At 49.5% G+C, this 22,547-nt stretch overlaps 1 protein-coding gene across 1 annotated transcript in view; it reads left to right on the top strand.

Annotated features, from left to right (window-relative positions):
- Window positions 1–2,293: 2,293 nt before the first annotated feature.
- The window catches only part of ARHGEF33 (Rho guanine nucleotide exchange factor 33), a 34,174-nt gene continuing 13,920 nt past the window's right edge, over window positions 2,294–22,547 (top strand). Inside the window, exons 1-8 of the mRNA XM_026110455.2 lie at window positions 2,294–2,601; window positions 8,020–8,174; window positions 11,439–11,488; window positions 17,290–17,454; window positions 18,806–18,927; window positions 19,812–19,954; window positions 20,782–20,841; window positions 22,109–22,324. Of these exons, the coding sequence (XP_025966240.1) occupies window positions 8,153–8,174; window positions 11,439–11,488; window positions 17,290–17,454; window positions 18,806–18,927; window positions 19,812–19,954; window positions 20,782–20,841; window positions 22,109–22,324 (778 nt within the window). The 5' untranslated portion in view covers window positions 2,294–2,601; window positions 8,020–8,152. The remainder of the gene's footprint in view (window positions 2,602–8,019; window positions 8,175–11,438; window positions 11,489–17,289; window positions 17,455–18,805; window positions 18,928–19,811; window positions 19,955–20,781; window positions 20,842–22,108; window positions 22,325–22,547) is intronic.

Genomic DNA, 22,547 nt, shown 5'->3' with positions numbered 1-22,547 from the left:
AAGTTAATGACTAGAATTCTTTTTATTTTTAATTTGTCCAAGGAATTTCTTTCTCCCGGGTTCCTCAAGATGAAGCCGAAAAAAAACTATCGTCAACCAGTGAAGCTTAATATATGCTCAACTTGTGTAACTTTCCCAGAAAAAACAAACCTCTCCACCCACAGTAGCCTTTGCAAACACAGCACTCATATGATCATGTTTACACTAAGGCAGGCTTGGCATAGTGGGGGGGGGGGGGTGTCAGCACAGAGAGCAGGTGCAGCTGTAGCACGGTAATTACTCCTCCCAGGGCAAGCCCATAAACCCCTGGTTTCAGCAAAAGACTACTCAAAGATTTATCTCTGTCATGCACCAAAGCTACTTTTCTGTGGGAGGGAAATAGATGGGAGAGCACGCATGGGCAGCTGATCTCTGCCACTGCCCCTGTCAGAAGGTCTAATGCAGTGATAAATCTATTTCTATTTTTGTTTGGGTCTGGTCATCAAAAGTCTCTTTGCTCTATGTATCTAAATACTTGGCTTTACAAAGCAGGAAAATTGCCTTCTAGTAAAAAAAAAAAAAAAAAAGAAAAAAACAACAGTGCTGTCAGGAAAAAATGTGCATTTTTGAGTCTTTGCTTGCCAGATGTTTAACAGAGTTTTAGTAAATAACTGTCCTTGCCTCCATTTGCAGACACGATGCACAAATGCTGCTCCTTCAGATGTGCCTTCAAATATTCCTCTCATTTTGCTAAAATATGGGGAAAAAAAGAATCAGAAAATCACCTCCATGCCGATTCTCAGTCAGTGGGAGGTGAAATTAACAGGCCCTTAAATCCACCACAGGAGACTGGGGAAAGAAGTGTGTTAAATAGGCTTAACTGCCAGATGCCACCCGTTGCTAACAAACATCGCTGGCTTGGCCCGCTGCTGTCCTTAGCTGTGGCAATAGCCCAGGCGTGGAAAAGAAAGTGGAGGAGAAGGCCATCGGAGCAAAATGGCACATGCCAGCAACACCTCTGTGACCGGAAAGCTCATCCAAGGGTATGGCTTTTCATCCGTGTTTCCTTGTAGCCATAGAACAAGGATGCTTAATACTTTGCTTAGAGAAAAGCTCCTTGGACATACGAAAGCATCCCCTTCTGCTGCTGTCAAACCATTTTGAAGGTTTGGAGGGTCTGGTGGGTTCTTAGCAAAATGAAAAAACAGCACATGATCAGCTCACTGAAACATACTGGGCTGTCTGAAACAAAGCAGCTCAGTGATCATTTGCAATATAACTCCTTCCACCCTTTTTATTAAAGCTGCCTGTAGGAAAATCTGTATTTGAAATGTTTTCTTCCTAAACTGGTGAAGCTACATTTTTTTTTATTATTATTTTTTTTTCTAGCCAGAACCGTTTGTTGAATTCACAGGTATTTCTGACCTACCAAAAATGCATTTTCCAGCAAATTGCTTCTTCAGAATTTTAGTCTGCTCAGTTCTGTTTTGCTCCAGAAATAGCCAGCTCCAAAAAAGAAGTAGCCTTCTCTGTCTCTAGTCCTTGACTTCAGAGGCAGCAGCATCTTCCACAGAGCCTTGTTAATCCAGGAGTCCGTCCTTCCAGCTCCTTCTCTGGGACTCCGCATCCCCACCTTTTTATCTGTGCTGCACAGTAATTATACTGAATTAGGCTACGTGATTTTACATTTCAGGTTTTTTGCCTGACGGGAGTCTTTGAAGCAGATCTGTGTCTTTCAGTGAGAAATTCTTCTTCCTTTTGCTCTTTTTCCTATTCCTCTATGTCTCCCTGTTTTTCCATGTTGGAGTGACTCACTGGACTAGCACAAACCTTTTCCTGATGCTCTTGGCCTTGGGTGACATGCTTTCTCCCCATGTCTTCTTGACTCCCTTTGGAGCCAAAGACCTGCAGGACCTTAGCAAAGAAATGAAACAGGCGCTCAGTGCTGCTGCCTCCCAGTCCCCCACCTCCCTCACCCCCCCTTATTTTTTTCCTCAAGGGGAATTTTTCACGATCTAACCAGAAATGGAAAATACACTAGTGCTGGTGGTTGCTGCTCCCCTTCCCTGGTGTCTTTGGCGACTTTGCTCTTGGCCCTTGAACAAGGGGAGGCGCGGAGGCAAGGCACCGTCCCGGCCTGGCAGCGCTCGGAGGCCGAGGTGCCACGGGAGACGGGGAGGAGCTGGTCCCACATCCCCGTCGCCAACCGCAGGCTGCCTCGCGCGGGTGCCACAGGAGGTACTTAACAGCCGTGGAGCTTGGCGAAGCAGCACAGCCCATACCAGGAGCCGGTTCGCACCGCACGGCCCCCTCTGCCCGTCACTTGGCGAGGCTTCCCTTTGCAACAACGCGCGAGTCTCATTGAGAAGGAAAAAAAGTCGGTATCGTCTTCTTCCAAGCGCGCAGTCCTGATTTTTGCATGGGGATGCAAGGATGTGACCCGAAGATTACATAATTAGAAGGCATTTGTTATGCTTGCATTTCAAATCAGCGATGAGCATGTGACAGTCCCATCCTGGGAAACGTCAGGCCACCATTGCTCTCCTTTCTCTGCTCTCTTGCACAGCGCTAATTCCCAACTCTGGCAACTGCCAGTGCTGACGGAGCTTCGCCTAGCCTGGGGTAAGTTTAACACGTACTCGGCATGAAAAGTGGGATTAATAATATCATTTTTCACATTATTAGGAAAAGCTAGAGCTGTAGCTGTTAAATGTTGCATGTACAGCATGTAAGATGGTATTTAAAGTATTTTCTATCTTCAGTGCCCACAGTTATCTCTGGCTAATTTCTTCTAAGACTGTGCGTGGAGATCTGTCTGCTCAATGTGCTGGAGAATTTTGTGAGGCTGCATTTTTAGTAAGGTCTCTAAAATACCAGGTTAAAAAGACCTCTTTGCTCTTATCATTTAAGAGCTAAACTGAGGTCTCAAGCTTGCCTGAAGTATTTGAATGATAATGCTTAGAATTAGCTGGAGACAAAGTGTGAGACTGATAAATCACCGATTTTTTTGCTGTCTGTGGACTGGGGGGTCTTCTTGAGGTGGGATATTTATAAGAGACAGCAATCTCAGCCGGCAAGGTTGTGAGACAACCACCAGGAAGACTGTGAGCATGTATTTAGGAAAACTGTGGATGTTTAACAACTGAAGGAGCAGAAGTGCATTTGGATTCCCCTGCCCTGTTCCCCATTTCATGATTTCAGAAACAGAATGGGATGGAAAATCAAACAAATAATAACTGTTGTCCATCCAGGCTGGGCTGTAAATGCTTCACCTAACTTTCTTTACATGCTGATGCTTGGGGTATTTGGTCTTTTTAACAAGTGATCCTATGAACAGTTGATTGTTTCTCCAAGTTGTGCCAAGTTGGAGGGAAGCACTGGAAGGGTGAACACCATCACACGAGCACCGCGCAGGCTTCGGGACCTGCCTCCTCTCCCAGTCCCCTTGGCTGTGCTCCGGGGCCAGCTGCCCCTGGAAGGTGCCAGGGCAGTATTTTTTTGCTGGACACTGGTGGCCAGAGTCATGAAGACTGCTGATGGCAAAAGTGCCACTCAGCTTCGGTTCTTGGGCTCGGCTGGTTTGGGTGCAGGAGGAAAGATGGGGACAAAAGGGGAAAATGCTTCCTTTTGCCACAAGGGAGGAAACCTGGTGGCTTTAACGTGCTGAACGTATCCTCCAGAGATACTGTGCTGGCTCGATGAGAGCTGCAGGAGGGCAAATCCGAGCTTTAACTCTCAGCTCTGAAGAAACAAGTATGTCTCTTCCATTTCTCGTCGTCCCTAAAGCAGAGGGGCTGTGGGCTTCGGTGGCAGGTCCAGGCAGTCTGCTGATGACTGCGTGCTGAGCCTGTGCTGTGGCAGCTTGCAGAGGAACAGCAATAACATCTCTGGAGATACTTGTTGAGGAAACTACCCCATAGTAGGCTGGCAGGTGAGGTAAGGCTTGGATTTGCTGTGGGTGGTTTAGGAAGGCGGCGTCATGGAGGGCACGCAGGGCTTGCTCCTGCTGTCCAGCGTGCATGTGCATTTATGTGCATACGGGAGGGGGTTTGGGGAATGGTGCTTGCTCAGTAGTGAGAAAACATGCAATCCTCCGGGCACTGGAGGGCCCAGAGAGGCTGTGGTGTCTCCAGCACGGGAGATATTCAAACCTCACCTGGACACAGCCCTGAGCAACCTTGATCTAGCTTTGGCTTAGCCCTGCTTTGAGCAGGGAATTGTACTAGAGACCTCTAGGGAGCCCTGCTCACCTAGACCCTGCTGTGAGCCCATGACTTTCATTCACTGGCAGCAGAGGCAGGATTTGAACCAGCAGCCCACGTATGGGGTCTCGGGGCCAAATGCCAGTCTTATTTTCCAAGCCATTTTTGTAACCTGTGGGAACAAGCCAGACACTTGTCAGCCAACTCAAGCTGACTGAAACACTCGCCCTTGGTGAGGACAGTGTTAACAGCTTCCCCACTGGCACTCGGGGGTACAGCGGACAAGCACTCGGTGCAGCTCTTCTGAGCTGGCCCAAACCACAGCGAGGGGCATGTTTTGTTTTAGTGCTGCGCAAAGATCGACTAGTTCTGCTCCATATATTTGATAATTCAGAAGAACCAGGGACAGGTAGACAATGTTATATATTCACTGAATCCAGCAGGGATTCCTAAATGCTGGCAGGCAGCCAGCGTAATGCAATTATTTAATGTAATGAAGAACTGAGGGGTGACTCAGGAAATTGCAGGCTGCAGCTAAAGGACACATGAAAGACAGCTGCTCTGGTACGACAAGATTTTCTGGACCCACTTAACCAAGGTCAACCTACTTCGCAGCACGGTCACGCAGCACAGCTCTCGGTGGGGCTGGAGCAGGAGGGGATCACGGCATCCCCGGTGTCCCAGTTCCAAAGCTTTGCTCCCAGGCTCTGCAGAGGACAGAGACCACACTCGCGTCATCTGTGTCCGTGCCACTGGGACGTGGAAGCTTCTCACTTAGCTCTGTGTGCTGCGTGGGTATTGCTTACAGTTCCCTTTATAAGGAAAAGTTACTGCTGATTTCAGGAACCCATAGTGTTTTCATAACCCAGGAGGCAAGATGCAATGCCGAGGGCTTCCCTTTCAGTCCTCTGTGGCCTTACGTTAAAAGTGCATGAAAACAGAACAAGGACGTGAACGAGTAAGGGCCCTCCTTCTATGAGTATTACTTCTCATTAAAACCCCGTGTAGGTCACTTTTCTTCTCATCGGACAAATTCATCCACCTGTGTTTTAGGAGGCAAGCAAGCAAACCCTTTTCTTCGTGCTGGATCCAAGAGGTTGCACGGCATCAGCTGCAGCACAGCGGAGGGCAGGATGCCCACCTGTGAGCTTCTCCTCCTTAGCCGCGCGGCCCCTCGTGAGCAGCACGTTTCCATGCGGGGCCGGAGGGTCCTCTCTGTTGTCCCCTGCACCCTGAATTGCCTGCGGTGAGGCTGATGGCAGAGCTCGGGGGGATGTGTTGGGTAGGGGTGCCTGCAGAAATGGGACCTAGACAAAGACATGAACTTTTTGAGGTCTCAGACACCTGGGAAGAGCTAGTCTGAGAGAAGAAGTAGACAGCACTTGGCAGAACTGAATTATGCTTTAATTCTGGCTTTACTTCACCTTGGGTGCCTGACATTGCAACCTGTTTCCACATAGTTTTCTCATGGGTTAGAGTCCTCTGACTCCCCCATTTAAAGCCATACAGCAGTATAGGTTGGAGTTGCTTGTTTTCCTGTGTTTGGAAGTTTTTGAATATGTCTTCTGGGCAAAAAGAAAAAAAACTCCCCTGGGTGGAGATACTTCTGCTCAGTTCCAGTCTTCTCCATCCCTCCTCAGCACAAAAGAAAGTTTCCCTTCCCTTCCATGAAGGCACCGACTGCTGAGTGTGAATGTGCCTATGACACTTGCTAAGCAAACTGCCATCTCTAGAGCCCTGGCGATGATGCGGCCAGCTAATGTTGCTCAGTGGTTGAGGGTTGAAGCTGCTGTTCCCAGTTCAGGCAGCCCTGCCCTCCCAGCACAGCCCAGTCTGCCTCTCCATGCTGGCAGGAACAGGGGCTCTTGCTGGTGCCTAAAGGTGCATCTGAAATGATCTACCTGGACCTCTTACCAGATGAGTCCCAAAAACACACCGGTTCAACCTCAGAAGCAGAAATTAGTTTGGGGACTTCACGGCCCTGCCCTAATTCTTCTGCAGACTAAACTTTTACGAAACGTATTTGCCAAAAATAGTTTTATCTGTTCCAGTCGCCAAATTGTGGCCTCCCACCCCAGAGCTGTTGGGCGGTTGTCCTCCCACTTGCAACATGCTGCCGCCACAGCAGATGCCCTTGCAGGGCATGGGCATGGTACCTTGTGAAGGCCAGAGGTGTGAACACCACATTGTCACCGGAGATTCAGGGATCCCCAGAACAACTCATCCAGTGGATAGTAAAATTATAAAAATCTTTAAGATAGGCTATGAATATAATTGATTTCATGACTAATTGACTGCTGACATTATTAGTTAACAATTACGTAACGATATAATTACTATAATTGGTCTAGTTAAAGGTAGAACTGGTAAAAAAAAAAGTATATATTTGTGTTAAAAAGGAAAAAAATCAATAAATTTCTGGCCAAAAGCCATTTTGCACTAAGCCCTAAATCCCTCCCGCACCGTGCTGCAGGCCTCCATCGGTCCAAGTCGTACCCCAGACAGCGATCAGCCGAATACGCCGACGCTGTGACGGTGGCACCCCTCCCTGCTGCTCGCTAATGTTCGGCCCGGCCCCGATGTCAGGGGTGCCGACGGCATCACCGCCTGCCTCCTCGGGGATCTCGCTCACGGCAAACACCCGAAAGAGGCGGCCGGCTGGCGGCCCGAAAGCGGCTGGTCGCCAAGCTGCAGCGCTGACTGTGCCCCACGCAACCGCTTCTGCAGCATTTCCTAGAGCCACACCGGGCTTTTCATGCATCTCTCGGGCAAGCAGCTCTTTAATACGAGGTGACCTCCTCTGTTCCTGCTTCCTCCAAAACATGGCCCCGGGCTTCTCCGAACCAGCAGCCCTGCTGGCTGAGCTGTGTCAGCAGAGCTCTGCGGCATAATTACACCGGCCCCTCCGATCCCATTAGCAAAGCTACTGAAAACTCACATCTATCAGCACAGCCTTGGGCATATCTATCAAATAGAAATGGAGGCGGGGGACTATTTTAGACTCCTAAATCACATCTGGTTTCCTCGTAAGGCTGAACAAAAGTAGACTTGAATTAAAACCTAGGGAGTGGAAGAGTGGATGTGGGGCAGTGCCCATGCTTGTAAGAGAAGTGCGTGCTTGTAGGAGAAGCAAGTTGGTGCAATCTTGTTTTTCTGGGGCTCTTCCTGCATCGTTAACCAGGCATTATCTTAAGATTGTTCCCAAGGTCCTACCCCATTACCAGACTCATTAAATGCTTTACCAAGGGAGTGACTTGGGCACAGCGTCATACTTTGTCAGCCCTGGTTTCCAGAGAGGCCGTGTCTCTACCTGTCCAGGTGCCTCGCAGCACTCCTGCGCCTCTAAAAACTAGACAATGGACAGAGAAAGCAGATGTGACAGTAAAAAGTGCCCCTGAAGGTGCCAGTGGGATCGCACAGTGACACTAAGAAGGCAGTTATGTCCTTGGCCCAAACACAAGTTTGTGGGACAGTTTGGGTGACCAGTTGCACACCACAAGGCCTTTGATCCAGAGCACCCATGCAAGATGCTTATAGGCTTCTGACTGTTCAAAATACATCTTGTTTTGCTTCTGTGTTCGAACAAGAGGTGTCTTGCTGAGCAAAGAGTCTCTGTGGGATTACGTAGTACCTCTTACTCACCAGCCCATATAAACACAAAAGGCCCTGGACTGGGAGGAAAGTGTTTGTACTTGCAAGCCGCACTGCTTGTGGGGGCACTGTGGACCCAAGCAAATCTTTAGGGTGCCTCGACCCCTCTCAAATCCCTCCTCCGTCTGTTTTCTGCGCTTGGAGCCTCTCAGCTCAGTAAACCCTTTCTGCGTCTTTCTGCACTCAGGGTTCAGGCCATCTGACCCATCGCAGGGCTCACATGCGGGCAGCTCTAGACCATGGGATGTTCCCAGTGACCAGCCAGAGCCCTCCAGAGTGAGGACAGGAGTCCCTGCGAGGACGCACACCCTATAGCAGCCATGGACTCAAACAAACAAGAAGGTAAAGCATCCTCTTATTTCACTTGCTGATGGTACAAGATAGAGTGAGGAAGAAAGCCGCCCTCGTATGACCTGTCAGCCCCATGAGAGCACCTCTGAGCTGTGGCAGAACCAGCTGGGCTGTGCAAATGTTCCCTTCCTTTAGTTTGGTAGAAATATTTGGGGGTTGAAGTTTTTACTTCTTATTTAAAAAAACACCTCTCCTTTCCCCTCTGGAAAATATTCCTGTGGCACACGCAATGTGCCATATAGGAAATCATTCTCCCTCTCTTGCCTTGGACCCACCTCTGTCTTGGGATCTACAGGGACTTCACGCTGTCAAAAGCAACATCTTACAGAAAGGCACAGTGAGGATCTGCCTCTCTCTCCCACACGCACTGTCACAAGAGGTTATGCTCATGTCAGTGCCCCAATCCAGACTCCTGCTGCAGTCAGCAGCACCTCTACCAAGTCTACAAAGCTCAGCACTTTCAGGTCCAGGGCTTTAGCGGTTATCGGCTTTACACATTCTTCTTGCAGAGGGATGTGGGGCTGCTGGTACTTGCTTTCCATCCCAAACCATTTGCAGCATCGTTGTGCTCGGCCTCGCTACCTCAGAGGTGACTACGTTTGGATGCTGAGGAGCTCCTGAACCTATGAAGAGCAGGGGGAGTAGCCTTTACCACTGCCCATGATTATCAGCTCGATAGAGACCCTTCCTGCTCAGACTGTCACCTTCCCTCTTAAAAGATGCTCGGTGGTGCCAACGTTCAGTCATGGCACAGGAACCGGAGGAGTTAATTTCTATATTATTATTATTCTAATTTGACTAAATTAGGTCTGTGTACCTAGGCCCCTGCACAATAGCAGGTTGAAAAGGAAATTAACTTAAGGATTTTTTCCAATTAATTGGTATGCCCCCATGGGCTGCAGATGCTCACTGCAGAAATTGGGAGATAACCACGAAGCCCCTTGCTTCCCACAGTGCAGCTCAGCAGCGACTTTGCAGAGATGATTGGGGTTTTGGCCAGGTACACACAGGGTTCAGAGAGCGCATCTGCTCACACATGCAGGAGCGGGAGGTAAAATCACAGTAGCAGGGATCCTCTCCCATCTTCTGCCCTTTCTCAGAGGCAGTTCCTAGCTTTGAGTGTGTCTGAGGATGTTACGGACTGATCTGGATCCAAACCCAAATGAAAGATCCCTGCAGACTTCAGCAGGGCTTGGCTCCAGCCCTCTACATTATAGATCGGTTTGAAAAACCACCCAAAGGAAAAGTGAGACGAGAGAGACCATGGCCCTTCCTCACTCTCCCTTACTTCTGCCTGACATCTGTGGCACTTCACACAGCTCAGCATCCAGCACCTTTTGCACTCTGCAAAAACATCATCTCCCTGTCTTCCCAGCATCTATTTTGTACTGTGTTTTTAACTGAGGAACATGTCCTCTTGCTCTTTTCGGGTTAGTGGGTCAGTCGTTACCATCTTACAGTAAAAGTCATTTACATCAGAACAGACACATACCTCAAGGCTTCTTCTTGATTTCAGAGGATCTCAGGGCACTGGCTGTTTTCTCAAGCCTTGGCTCCAGGAATCATGAGCAAGTTTCATCGGTCAGGCCAAAAACCAGTTTCCAGTTTCTGGGGTTGCAGAGAAAAATTGAAGATGAACCCAGGAGGGCCAAACCTGAAAATAAAAACAACTTGTGATTTAAAAAAACTCAGCCTTTGGTGAGGGCTCGCTGATGGATTTCAAGCCCTAATGGCTGGCAGCGCTGGTCTTGGTTACTTCTCCAAATCAGCCCGCTGTCCCTTGCTTCCCCCAGCAAGAACCCTGGAGAGTATCTCCCAGGGGGTCAGTGCCTGACCCTGCTGCCAAACCCCACGGCTGCGAGGGTGGCACATGGGCAGAGAGGAACACCCACCTCCCCTCCTCTGCCTCTCGCTTCCAGGAGTCGCTAGGGAATTTGCTCACATTCCTCCAAATCAGGACAAATCCTAGAGACCGGAACAGGGCCAAGTCGTAGGTGCCCTTGGCAGTAACCCACATTCCCCCTCAGGGGCAGAGTAATCAGCACGGAGCGGAGCTGTGCTTTGCAAAGCCCTGACTTCCAGGCTTCATCTTTCCACTTGTTAACTGGGGCAAAGTCTGCCCTAAACCCTTCTCAGGCCTCTGCAGGCCTGAATTTCTGTGCTCTTAAAGGTAAGGCGCTGAGCCCCTGGAGCCAGCAAGGACGGAAGGAGCTCAGCCACCCCCAAAATGGGCCACCGGCCACACTGGTGACTGACAGTGTAGAGGGTAAAGCAAATTCCTGGAGGCAGCAGAAAACGCATGTTGTGAAGGGACATTGCCAAGGGGAGGTGACCCAGACCAGGAATCGGGTGGCATGGCGCTTTCTGGGAGCTGGAGGCCAGGTAGGGAGCCCGGTGTAGAGAACACCACAGAATTCGATGACAATGGGACTGCGATTCCCTCCAAGTGCCAGGGGAGCACACCCAGTGACAATTTCTGGTGGATAACTGAAGGTTTCTGCACAAATGAGACCATGGTAGAAGAAGAAATAAACAAACATAGACTTTTTTCCATCAAAACCCCAATAATGCCTAGAGAGAATGCCTCTGCTGTGTTCAGATCACTTTTGCAAAATGGATCTAAGCTCCTCCGTGAGCCGAGTCTGTTTGGAAATGTTAAGCCCATCTCCATTATACAAGACCAGGTGGGATCACAATGCCACAAAAACCAGGAATTTAAACTCATAAAAGAGTGTATTTTTTGGTGTTACAAAACACATGATTACTGCTTGGGACCTGTTGTGACAAAATATAAGTTAGGGCTTAAAATACCCTGACTAGATCAGCCTTTTATTGGGATAATGAAAATAGGTATGATAGAGTATTAAAAAAAATCACAATTTTCAAAGAGAGACTAAACTGTAATACTTTAGAGTAAAAACTTGTTACTAAAGGCTAGTACATGGAAATTAACTTCTCAGGGGGCAATTTGTTCATAATTGTGCATATAGGGTTTTTCATCTCTCTGTATAGATCAGCTCTGGACAGGAGCAGGGCAGCAAATTAGGTGAACATAAGGTCAGATTTAGTGGAGCCATTCCCATTTTATAACTGCAGTTATTGTACAACCTATATGGTGTCCACATCTCTTAAAGTGAGACTCGAATCCTTTAGAAATGATTTGTACCTTGAGAGGGACTTCAAATCCTCTGTTCCAGTTATTTATAGCAACCATAATAAGTCATTTTAATTGACTGAAGTTCTTTATTCCCACAGGAGGGACTGAAAGTGTGCCTGTGAGTAACCCTGCAACACAGATTTCCCAGGTAAAAATGAGCAAAATGCCCTGAATAACTCCATGAGTTTGAAGAGTTACTAATAGATAACCAGTAGTTACAAAGCTAATCCAGTGGGGAAAAAAATGTAGGCACTTACAAGGAACATGGCAACCAAAATGTGCACACTGCATGAATAAATGTCATACATATCATCTCTTGGGCCTCATCTTAAAAGACATTCCAGTAAAACTTCTCCGCTCACAACTGGTTGTGTTTAGACAGGTGATTTGCGTGCTCAGCTAAGAAATTAGCTGGCATCATTAGCACCAATTAGAGAATGTCAATTTATTGGGCCAGAGGGAGATTACATGGCTGAACTCTGATGAGCTTTCAACCAAACTGGATGAATGGCCCCAGGAGCAAAGACGTGTTGATTGACCTGGGGCGTCTTCTCCAGCGGGGAGCAAGTCTCCTGGGAGGCTTTGGAGTTCTCCTGGCAGCTTCGCAGCTCCTTGCACTGAGGGGTGCTATTGCCTGAAACTCCGGTGCAGCCGGGCAGGCCAGAGCTTTGAATCTTGCTGCATGTCTCTGCCTGGCTCCCCAGCCAGGAGCTTGGAAACCCTGAGCTTGATCCCCCGTGTGGCTCAAGGTGCTCAGGACTTCCAGAGCTCTGTGGCCATTCTTCGATGTGACATTTGTGCAGCAATTAGCTACCATGAATGTGAAAGATTGTCTATGTCACGGCCCAGGGAGCCTCGTTCCTGTGAGATGCAGAGTTTCAGTGTCTCCAAGATGATGTTTCCTAGGTATTTCCAGTCTACAGGAAAGTCAAAAGAGTTTTGAGCACTTTAAACCTTGGTCCAGTTCAATCTGGAGCTGCAATCTGAGAGCGCAACATTTCCCTAACTGGAAATCCTGGCTATCTGAGACCACCCTAGGCACCATTGCAACACTAATGCCCATAATTGCTTGTAAGTGCAACATGGCAAGTGGTTGTAGAGTTACTGGATGCCCCTTGCCCGTAACAGAGAAGATAAAGCACTGCATTATGAAGGCAGTTTCCCTTGTCTCGTCCTCTTTTCCCCTCCAGACAGCTCCGAGCAGGAGCTGCGACTTGGTTGCTGAAGAGCCCAGTGCAGTGGGTCCAGCGTGCCTGGAAAGCTCATGTGCTGTAGGGCCAGCATACTGGGAAACCTCCCCCTCCACAGTGCTGAGGAACACTGTGCACACGTATGCTTTCCGGAAAAACCCAGCTGAGATGTGGACGCCCTAAAGAATCCTTTCAGTTCATGTTACCAGCTCAGTGTTCCCTTCTGCATCAGCGAGGCCCCTAGTGACATCGCGGTTACCAAAAAAGACCTCCAAGAGATGAAACAAGCTGAGAAGTGCAGTGTGCTTGCAGCTCCCTTTAAATACCTCCATCCTTCTCTTTTGTCCTTACCCTGCTGCTCTTTATTCCCATTGTCCTTGCCTGTAAATGCTAGATATACCCTTAGGGTCAGGCTCCCTGCTGACTTGGTTGTAGAAGTGTTGCCTTTAAACATCAGACCAAGAAGCTGTACTAGAAATTTGTTTTTTCCCTAGTAAGAGCATGCAACAAGCAGCTTAGGAAAATCAGATCCAGACTTTGTGGAAAGTGTTAGATTTCTGCCAAATTAGTTTCAGGCAATGTCACTAACAAGATAAGAGAGCTATCTTTTGTGTAACACAATATTTACTTACCTCTTCACATCAGCCATATAGGAAGACATGCAAAGCGATGGATAGTAGATAAGCTGGAGGAAGCTTGGAAGTAACACAGTTTCAATGTCTCCACAATGACGTTTCCTAGGCATTTCTAGTCTGCAGGAAATTCAAGAGTTTTGAGCACTTTAGACCTTGTTCCAGTTCCACCTGGAGCTGCACTTTGAGAGAGCAATCTTTCCCTGAACTGAAAATCCTGGCTATCTGAGACCACCCTAGGTACCACTGCAACACTTCTTCAAGGCCATAGGAGGTTTTGCTCTTTTCTAGGATATTTTTATAACAAGAGAGTTATTCATCTGCAGTATTTCCTCATCACAGACTTGTTTCTTACTGGCTTGGACAGGCTTCAGCTCAAGGTCCCCAAGAGCAGGCCCAGTGCTAGTGTAAGGATCATAGGCAGCAGGTGCGGAATGGTGATCCCTTTGGAGATGCAGAGCCCTGGACAGCCTGGCTGGCTGGTGCTGGGGGAGATGTGTGGTGACACAGCTACTTGTGGCAACAAGGGTTCCTCCTCACCTTCCCAGCAGCAACAGGGGCAGTAAACCCAGCTCGCGAAGGCTCTCCTCTCTGCTTTCCATCCCAGGCCCATCCTTCTGCAAGCTATCCCCGTCTCCTGGCTACGACCCTCTTCCTTGGGCTGCCTAGAAGTCTCAGAGCAAAGCTTTCGACATCAGGGAGAGTCGAGATGTTTTGCAAACAGAACCCACCAAGTAACTTCTGCACAGAGTTCATATTCCCGTAGGGTGGAGGTCAAGTGAGCGTCACAGGTGATTGCTTCTCATTGTCCTCTTGATCAGGGTCATGCAAAGAGTGGAGGAGAATCCTTCATTTTCCAACGGGCAGTTACTCAGTCTCGCTAGAGGTCTTATATGCAGGGCTTTTCCACACAGAGCTGAAAAACACCAGGGCAGCAGGTAAAATAAGAGTTAGCCCCCCCAGAAGACATCACCTTTTACAGATGCATGGTGCTGGTTCCCACACTGCAGTGCTGTCAGGTTTGAGGGCCACACTGCAAAGGCAGTTGGGTGCTGAAATGTACATCTCATACTAGATTATTTAGATCCCTAAGAGTTTTTTTGGAACAGGTCTTTCCCAGTTCTTGGACAGGTTCTAAGGATTCCTTCTGACCATGCAGATCCATTTACCTTCAAGACATTAGATAGTTCAAATTAATTTACTAAGGTGTCTTCCTCTTCAGCTGTATTTGTTCCCATGAATAGGTGAGTCAGGACAATACATTACAGTTAAACTCTTGCCAAGTCTCCACAGCAGTATGAAATCTGTCTTTTTTGGTACATGTTGCACTTCAAAAGCTTTAGAAACAGAATTTGCATGACTTTCCAGGGGCTCACAAACCAGTGAGTTGTCTCTCCAGGCCCATAGGCATAAGCACGTGGGCAAGACATAAGCATGAGCCAACACTTTGAAGGCTTCCGTTCATTGTAAAAACACAAGGGATTTAAAGGATGGTTTTCTGCAGCTTGTTATTAGAAACGATCTCAAACAAAAATCCAGTGCTCAAGCACTGCACCGCACTTGGCAAGAGTTCAAAGATAATGTGTTGCTTTTAAAGCATTCCATTTGATTTGGGGTCAAACCTGCATCCAATGCCACAAGGCTGTTTATGCTTCCTTTCTGTGCTCCTAGCACTGAGGGTGGCAGAGGAGGGAGTTCTGGCAGGACCCAGCTCTCAGGGTTTCAGCATTTTGTGTCCAGCTGTACAAATCCTGGCAGATGCGGCTGACTGGGGTCACTGCTGCTTTCATCCATCAAACGGCAACAAAGGGATATGAGAGCAGAAGATGTATTTTGGTGTCTGAAATATCCACTGCCAGCTCCAGCTGCATACTGGCCACAACAGACCCAGGCTGGGATCTGGAGCGTTGTCCTGAGGAGTAGACAGAGAAACCAAACTAGCACAGTGACTGGCAGAGCTGAGACTGGCCAACAGTGAACCCTACAGTAACAAGTGACTGTGTACCTTTAGATGCATTTGCTGAAATACAGAGGGTACTTTAGTCCCGTCTCTAATCCAGATCTTTCCTTCAGCTGCTCAAACTCTGCTTTCAAACAGAGTTTCAGTACACATGGACAATGAATTCTCTACAAGAGCATTTTTTTTTTCTGACTTTGATGATGCCCAGCAGTTTTGGACTCTAAAACTTCAAGATCAGTGTTGCTTCCCAACCCTGTAACTTTTGCAAAGGATCTGTCTAGTTTACCCCCATGCTGGAAGCATCTGAGGAGAATATGGCCAGCCTTGTCGGCAGGGGCATTTCAATTTGGGCTTATTCTCCCCAGACACAGACACCTCCAGGGCCAGCTTCTAGACTGCCTCCCTTGCTAGCAGGACTTGGAGGCTGCGATGCCTCCATCCTGAAGCAGATCTCTAAAAGAGGTCTGAAGCATCACAACTTTTCACTTGGAGGAAAGCGTAGGATGCCCAGCCGTGATGCTAGGGAAATCAGCCGTACTGTGCAAGGCAAGCACCAGTGACAAAGCATGGGAATATTAACATTTCACACAGTTGCAGCACTTTTTGTCCCCCCATTTCTCCAAGCTTGTCCATTAGGATGTCTGATGATGCCAGGACCACCTGGATCACCACCCTGGGCTTTGATAAATGGGCAAAGCTATCAGACGTGGTGCGTGCATTACCCCCCGTAGCAGCACAACTCCAGCAGTTGCTCTGAGCACCTGAATGGCCCCTCTGTCCCTTCCGGCTACCCTCACTGCTGGATGTGCTCTGGTCCCAGCAGTGCTATGAGATCCCTGGGTGCTCCCGTAGCTAGGCAAGGCCGAGGTTTTTCCACCCCAACGTGCTCCCAGTCCCCTCTCGCTGGATGCCTGCCCCCACGGGAGAGGGAGGAGGTCAGGTGAGGGAGCCCTTCGCAGCTCTGGAAGCATGTGTCCAGCCAGACCGGACTGGGGGACTGCGGGGCAAGCGCTGGGGCAGGAGTGGGGATGTCAGGCAGACGTCCTCTGTAAAGACACTGCCGGTCCGCTCCATGGCAGCGGTGACCGAGGCTGTCTTGACCAGAGGAGGATGGTGTATGCCATTGCCCTGAGGTATCGGAAGCCATCTCTGCTCCATTTACAGGACTCAAGCGCCTGAGTTCCCCGGGGTGGCTGTCCTCTTACCATCAGTGCTCCAGTTTTGGACTCAGTTTATAACCAGATGTTAGGCCGAATTTCTGTTGTAAAGGTAAAAACCACTGGTACCGAAGCGCCTTGGGCCGCGACCTAGCTGCGGGCTTCGTGCAGGCAGAACGAGAGCCTCGCTGACGGCAGTGGGTGCCGAGTTTGGGGTCGCCGGCCCAAGCTACCCCCAAAGAGGGTGTCCCCGCTTAGCCCTCCGCAGGCTGCCTCTTTCCCTAGTGCCCACCTCCAAACCTGCCTTGTCCGCTCGCTCTGCCAGCCTGGCTCAGCCCGGTCTGCCTCCTGCTTTGCCCAGCTGTCAACCGGCTGCCTCCAGCTTAGGTTGTGAGCTCTTGCAGCAGGGCTAGGGCCTCTAGGGATAGAAAACAGCAATGGTGGGCACACTGTCTTTGTATGCCAGGAGAAAGTCCCCACTCCCTCCCCGCAAAGAGCCGTTTCCCTCCCTGGAAAGGGCCCACGGACAAAGGACACGGCTTCTCCGCAGCCCTCTGAGAGCCAGCAGGCGTTAGACCTGTGCAGGGAGAGCACCAGCCCTGCCAGCACACGGGGGAGGACGCCTTGCTCCAAAGGGGTCACGTTCTGGGTTGCTCAGCTGCTTTGGGGATCGATAATCTGGCTGCTGTTATTGCAAACCTGCTCAGCGTGTTCCAGGCTGCCCTCTCCTGCTGGAGACGGACAGGCTGCAACCTGCCGGAGAGCTTGGAAAAACTCTGGGGCTGGAAAGGAGCACATTAATTGTCCAAGAAAAATGCCTACCCCATGCTGAGGCTGCAGCAGGAACCGAACAGCCCCGTGTCTCCCAGCCATGACAGGAGGAGGAGAGAGAGGACAGCACCTTACAGGACGGGTTATGCCCAGTCTTTGCGCCATGAGTGACCCTTGGGGACACAGCCACCTGTGTCTGGGAGGAGGGACTGAACCCACCGTGTTTGTGGTTCCTCTAGTTGCAGGCATTAGCCTCTGAGTTGAAGGCGGGTTTCACAGAAGCGATGCAGGAGCTGTCACGAATCCAGCATGGCGAGTACGCCCTGGAGGAGAAGGTCAAGAGCTGCCGCTGTGCCATGGAAGAGAAAGTGGCTGAGATGAAGAACTCCCTCAACACGTTCAAGGTAGGAGCGCGACCGGTGGGAGGGATGCCTACCTGCCACGTTTGCTCTGGTGGCACGGGGCAGCTCTCCCCCATCGATCCTTCCTGCTTGAGAAGGAAATGAATTGGCAATTATTTGCAGATGTAGTTGGTGCAGTTCCTTCGGCCTTGGGTTCCCCCCACAAAGAGACCGTCACCCAAATGTAACCCACGCCCTGGCCCATTTGGGCTTCTCGAGGGGCCACGAGGCAGTGCCGCCTGCCGCCTTGGGCACAAGGGGCCCATGGTGAGGGCTGCACATGCGACATGCTACGGGCACGCGGCACGCTCGCTGCTGTGCCCCTGCGCCACACATCTCCCTGGGTCAGGTGGGGGCATTTCCTGCAGCAAGCAAAGCTGCTGGTGGGCAGGGAACGAATACAAAACCCTAAAGCCTTTTGAAGTTGCATTCCCACGCGGCCGGGAGGAAGCGCGGCCTGGCTTGATCCAGCCCAAGAGGTTAAAGACAAAGGGCCGCCGAGAGAGCCTAGAGCCTAGCGAGAGGGCTTGGTGTGCACTTCGAACCAGCCAGCAGCTCCCTGCAGAAACTGGATGACTGCCTGCGAGGAGGCTGGCAGAGGAACGGTTTTATTGTTTTTATGGTAAATTTTCCCCAAGAGGTTTTGCTGAGTCAATAATACCTTCTGAAGATAAAGAGGGCTATTTACCGGAAAAGCCTGTTATTGCCCCTGTGGCAGGGCGAGACAGCTGGCACTGAGCAGAAGGTGGTCCTGGGGTCCTAACTGAGCAAGGGAGACAGCAAGAAGCATAAGGGCACGTGGCAGTGGTCACAAAACAGCCAGAGGCAGGGTTATCCAGGACATCATTATGGGGGAAAAAGGGGTTTCAAAACCCAGATGCAAGGAGTTATGCCAGAAGCAGGAGGGGCAAAGGCTACTTTCCTTCTGCCTCATGCTCATGTCCATCGTCTAATGGTGTGGCTGAGCTCCTGGTGAAGCCTCTTATTTGCTAGGGAGAAAAAACCCCTCTCCTGCGATTTACAAGAAACTCTTGAGTTCCTCTTCTCCGTTCTGCTGATCACGTTGATGAAACCTGCAGGAATTTCATGCGTCAGAGAGCTCTAGGTCCATGCCAGGTCCAGTTGAAACTGCCTGAGGGCTGCTGGGGGAAGACATGCTGACAGTGAGCCACATGCACAGGGAGGTTGCATTGGGCCTCGTTTCCTTGGGAAACAGGGCTAAAAAGACAGCTTCAAGGCCCAATTGACAAAAACTTATACACAAGTGATCACACTGGGATCTAGGCCAACAAGCACAATGTGTGAATACCTATGCTGGGACACTGGGAACACTGTGTTTTTCCTTGTTTCTCAGGAGGAGCTCAGCGATGCAAAGTCAATGATTGAAGAAATCAGCGCCAAGCAGGAGGAAATGCAACAGAAAATCGAGCAGCTGCAGCAAGAGAAGCGGCGGGAATCACGGAAAATGAAAGCGAAGTAAGGGCCTGAACTCCAGGGCTCCGGATGGGCTTATTAATACTGGTGTCTGTTTTGGTTCATTTCCTTATGGCTTAATTTCGCGGTATTTTCCTGGCTGGGCATAAGCCCTGATTATTAACAGCAGCTCCAGCCTTCAGTTCACCCCAGCTTTTAGACGTATACTCACTGAGCAAACACAGCAGAAAATCACCAACACTCAGTGGGATTCTAGCAGCAAAAAACTCCCAGCGGCTCTTGGGGAAACCAAGGCCTGCTGAAACGCACAGACCTACCAGAGATGTGTTGGGGCAGGAATACTTGTGACCATTAAAAGCCGTTGCTAAGCCACCCTATCTGACAACAGCAGTGGAGTTTCTCCTCCCTTCTCCCAGTGCCAAGCGTGCAGGACTTGACGGGCACCCGAAGGTGCAGTCATGCTCTGTTTCCTTGTCACTAACCGTTGCTTCTCTGAGCAGGGACATGTGGGAGCATGTTCTCACATTGCTGGGCCACTCTGTTACTGTGAGGAGACAGACTGCTCGTCCACCTTGGCCCTGATTAGCCTCCCTTTGAAAATGGAGTTTGGATGATGGATGTACAACTGCCTAGATGCAAACACTTCGCAAATCTAGGCTAACCCCTGAGCTAATTAAGCCATTTAATTAGCTGACATACGTTCTGCAAAAGAGCAGATCTGAAATAACTTTCTCCTATAGCCAGTGGAAGTTACTTCCAGGATATTGCTCATGAAGAGCATCAAAGCCAACTCCATTCCTGGTGTCTGCTTGAGTTGCTCTGCTTCTGTCTCTGCACTTATGCTGGTGCCTGCCACGGCTGTAGTGTAGCTAGAAGCTTCTCCTGTAGTATTCATGTTTTCTGTCTCATTCTTTGTATTTGTACAGAAGAGCACAGAAGGACGACCACGGGTCACAGACAGTACCCACGCCTCTCCAAGGCAGCCCATTTCGATCCATTAACCTGCCAGACCCTGTGCTGATCAATGAAGATTTTACTAGTCTTTTGCACAACGTGACCTACGAAAAAGGTAGGAGACAGCCGGACTAGGCAAGTGCAGTGCTTTCCTCAGGAAAAAAACCTGCAGAGAAGGTCCCTAAGTTAAGAGGACACCAGGTTTTGCTCAGGTGCCAACAGCACAGAAAGAGAAAGGGACAGTGCTGCCTCCAGCAGCACTGCTCCTGGGTCTGTGTCTGCACCTCAGCACCGTGTCTCAGGAAGGCAAGCATGGCCTCGGCACCGGCCTGGATGCAGAAGACTGTGAATGTTGCCCCAAGAGCCATTCCTTGCCTCCTTCAGGAAAAGGGAATCAGGCTGCATCTTCTCCCTTGTAACATTAGTGCTCTGCTCTGCTCAGAATCTGGCCAGTTATGGGCCCCCTCTGCCCTGCTCTGAGGTGGTGCGTCAGCCCTCTCCCACACATCCCTCATCCCACACCTGCCTCTTACCTGCTTCTCCTGGTCGTCTTACCCCTCCACTCTTCGGTAAGCTCCTCCTCACCCAAAATACCAGCTGTGTCACAATGGCAGGCCTCCATCCTCTCACTCTGCCTGCTGGGTTTGTCCTACCTGACTTGCATCTCCTGAACAAGGACAAGCCAGGACTGTTCACGCTCCTCTGAGGTGGTACAGCACCAAGCACAACCGGGGCCCCACATTAGCTCGTCTGCAGGTGCTACTGAAACAAAGACCAGAGGCACAACGGTAAAGAGCAGCTTCTTCCTCAGCAGATGATTTAACAGGGGTTTTCCCAGACCAAAAACTTGAAAGGCTAAAAGATCTGACCATACTGATGGGGTTTGTCAGGAGGAAACCTGCTCTACAGCCTCTCATTAAGTTTTCCTTTGTTTTTCAATAGTGTCTGACACCAGGATCATGCCAATGGGAGACGGGGGCGTGAAAGTCATAGCAGGTCCAGGTAGGAAAATATCCAACTGTTAAAAAACAGTAGGACAATGATTCAATTACAGTGCTGGCTTTACTGCACTGAAGAACTGCTTTCAAGGAATGCGTTTCACAGCAATGACTTTCTTTTCACCGTGCACCGGTTTTCATGCAGCTGTTGAGCTGTCAGGGCAAATCTGGGTCCCTGAAGTGCCAAGTAACTGATAGACAATGTGAAGCATTGCTACTTGGCCAGCACAGCATTTCTGCTGCTGCCTTTAAAAGGGCTTTTGCAGAAAGGAAGAATTGAAGCTCACTGATATGGCAAAGACTAACCACCGAGCCATTCTGCCACATGGCAAGAGTCGGCTTTTACAGCGACTACCCACCGGTAGAGGTGGTGAGCTGCTTTATTCGCCCACCAGCTTCCAAACAGACTCCTCACAGACAGGCCTGAAGAGTTAGAGAGAGAACAGTTGGTTTTCTGTGGCAAAATAAAAACGGGAAAGAAATAAGAGAAGGATGTACTGAGGACACACTAAGGATCCTGGCCAAAAACAAAAAAACAAAAAAACCAAGGGCAGATGAGAAACACCACCAGAGGTTTACAGTATTCACTAGAAGTACTTATTGTTCCACATGGCTCTTTCACCTCAATCCACTGAAAGAAAAAGAGAACAAAAACTATGGAAGGTAGTTCATTGTGAACCAAATTCAAACCATTTGCGTTAAAGCAATTCCAGCCCTATGGCACTAACATGTCCTCCCCTGCCTTCTCTGTGATTTAATAGCCTCAGACTACCCATCCCGCTGCTGCTGCTGTATAACCACATTACACTGACAAAAACTGTAAGAGCCATGTCAGTTTATATCCACTGAGAGTGACATTTAAATCCTAATTCTAATCATAATTCCCATTTCTACAATACCTGTCAATAAATGTCATATTATCAAGTCCTGAAATGTCCCAAAATCTTGGAGTGCAACCATACCTGGAATATATATTTTTTCTTTTCTAGCATAGATATCTAATTTTGGACCTTTTTTGGTCAGAAAATAACAACCGAGTTTGAAAATACCCTGGAAGGGTGCAGAACCTTGTTTTGCTGAAGTGCTCATCAACTGCACTTCTGTTTGGAGTTGTAAATTAACTCGATGAGGCTATATCACTTGTTAAGCACCAAGAATGCTTCAAGCTCCCCTTCCAGTACTTTACAGGGAAAATAATACACGTTGGCTGCCTGCTTCAGCATACCTGCCGACTGAGATGTCACAGGCCACACCGCTATTTGCCATTGCAGGAGCGGCCATAGAGACAGATGATGGCCTCAAGCCTTCCTTGACAACGGATGGTCAGTCAAAGGTGCATCTGCCATCGACAGTGTGGAAGCAGCCCAAGGACACTAAGGACTGGGGAGATGAATATATATCCAAAGAGCAACCAGAGAGAGGGAAAGATATGGGCCAAAGCAGATACAGCTCAGCAGACAACATTATATGTGAACCCTCTTTGGCTGGTAAGCGCAGAGAGGAAACCTGCAGCCAGAGAGGCTCAGAGCTGCACTCACACCTGGTGGGAGCTGGTAATGACCCTTTACAGAGACAAACAAGCCAGTTTCCCCTGCCCGGAGGGACTCCCTCAGGGCCTCAGAGTCCCCAGGACCCCTGGCCTTTGCATTTGCTGGTCCAGGCCACCAAATAAGACACCCCAAACACACTCTGCACCCAGGACACCCATCC

This window comes from Dromaius novaehollandiae, chromosome 3 (genome assembly GCF_036370855.1).
Source record: "Dromaius novaehollandiae isolate bDroNov1 chromosome 3, bDroNov1.hap1, whole genome shotgun sequence".
NCBI lineage: Eukaryota > Metazoa > Chordata > Aves > Casuariiformes > Dromaiidae > Dromaius > Dromaius novaehollandiae.
This window is presented reverse-complemented; position numbering and strand designations above follow the sequence as displayed.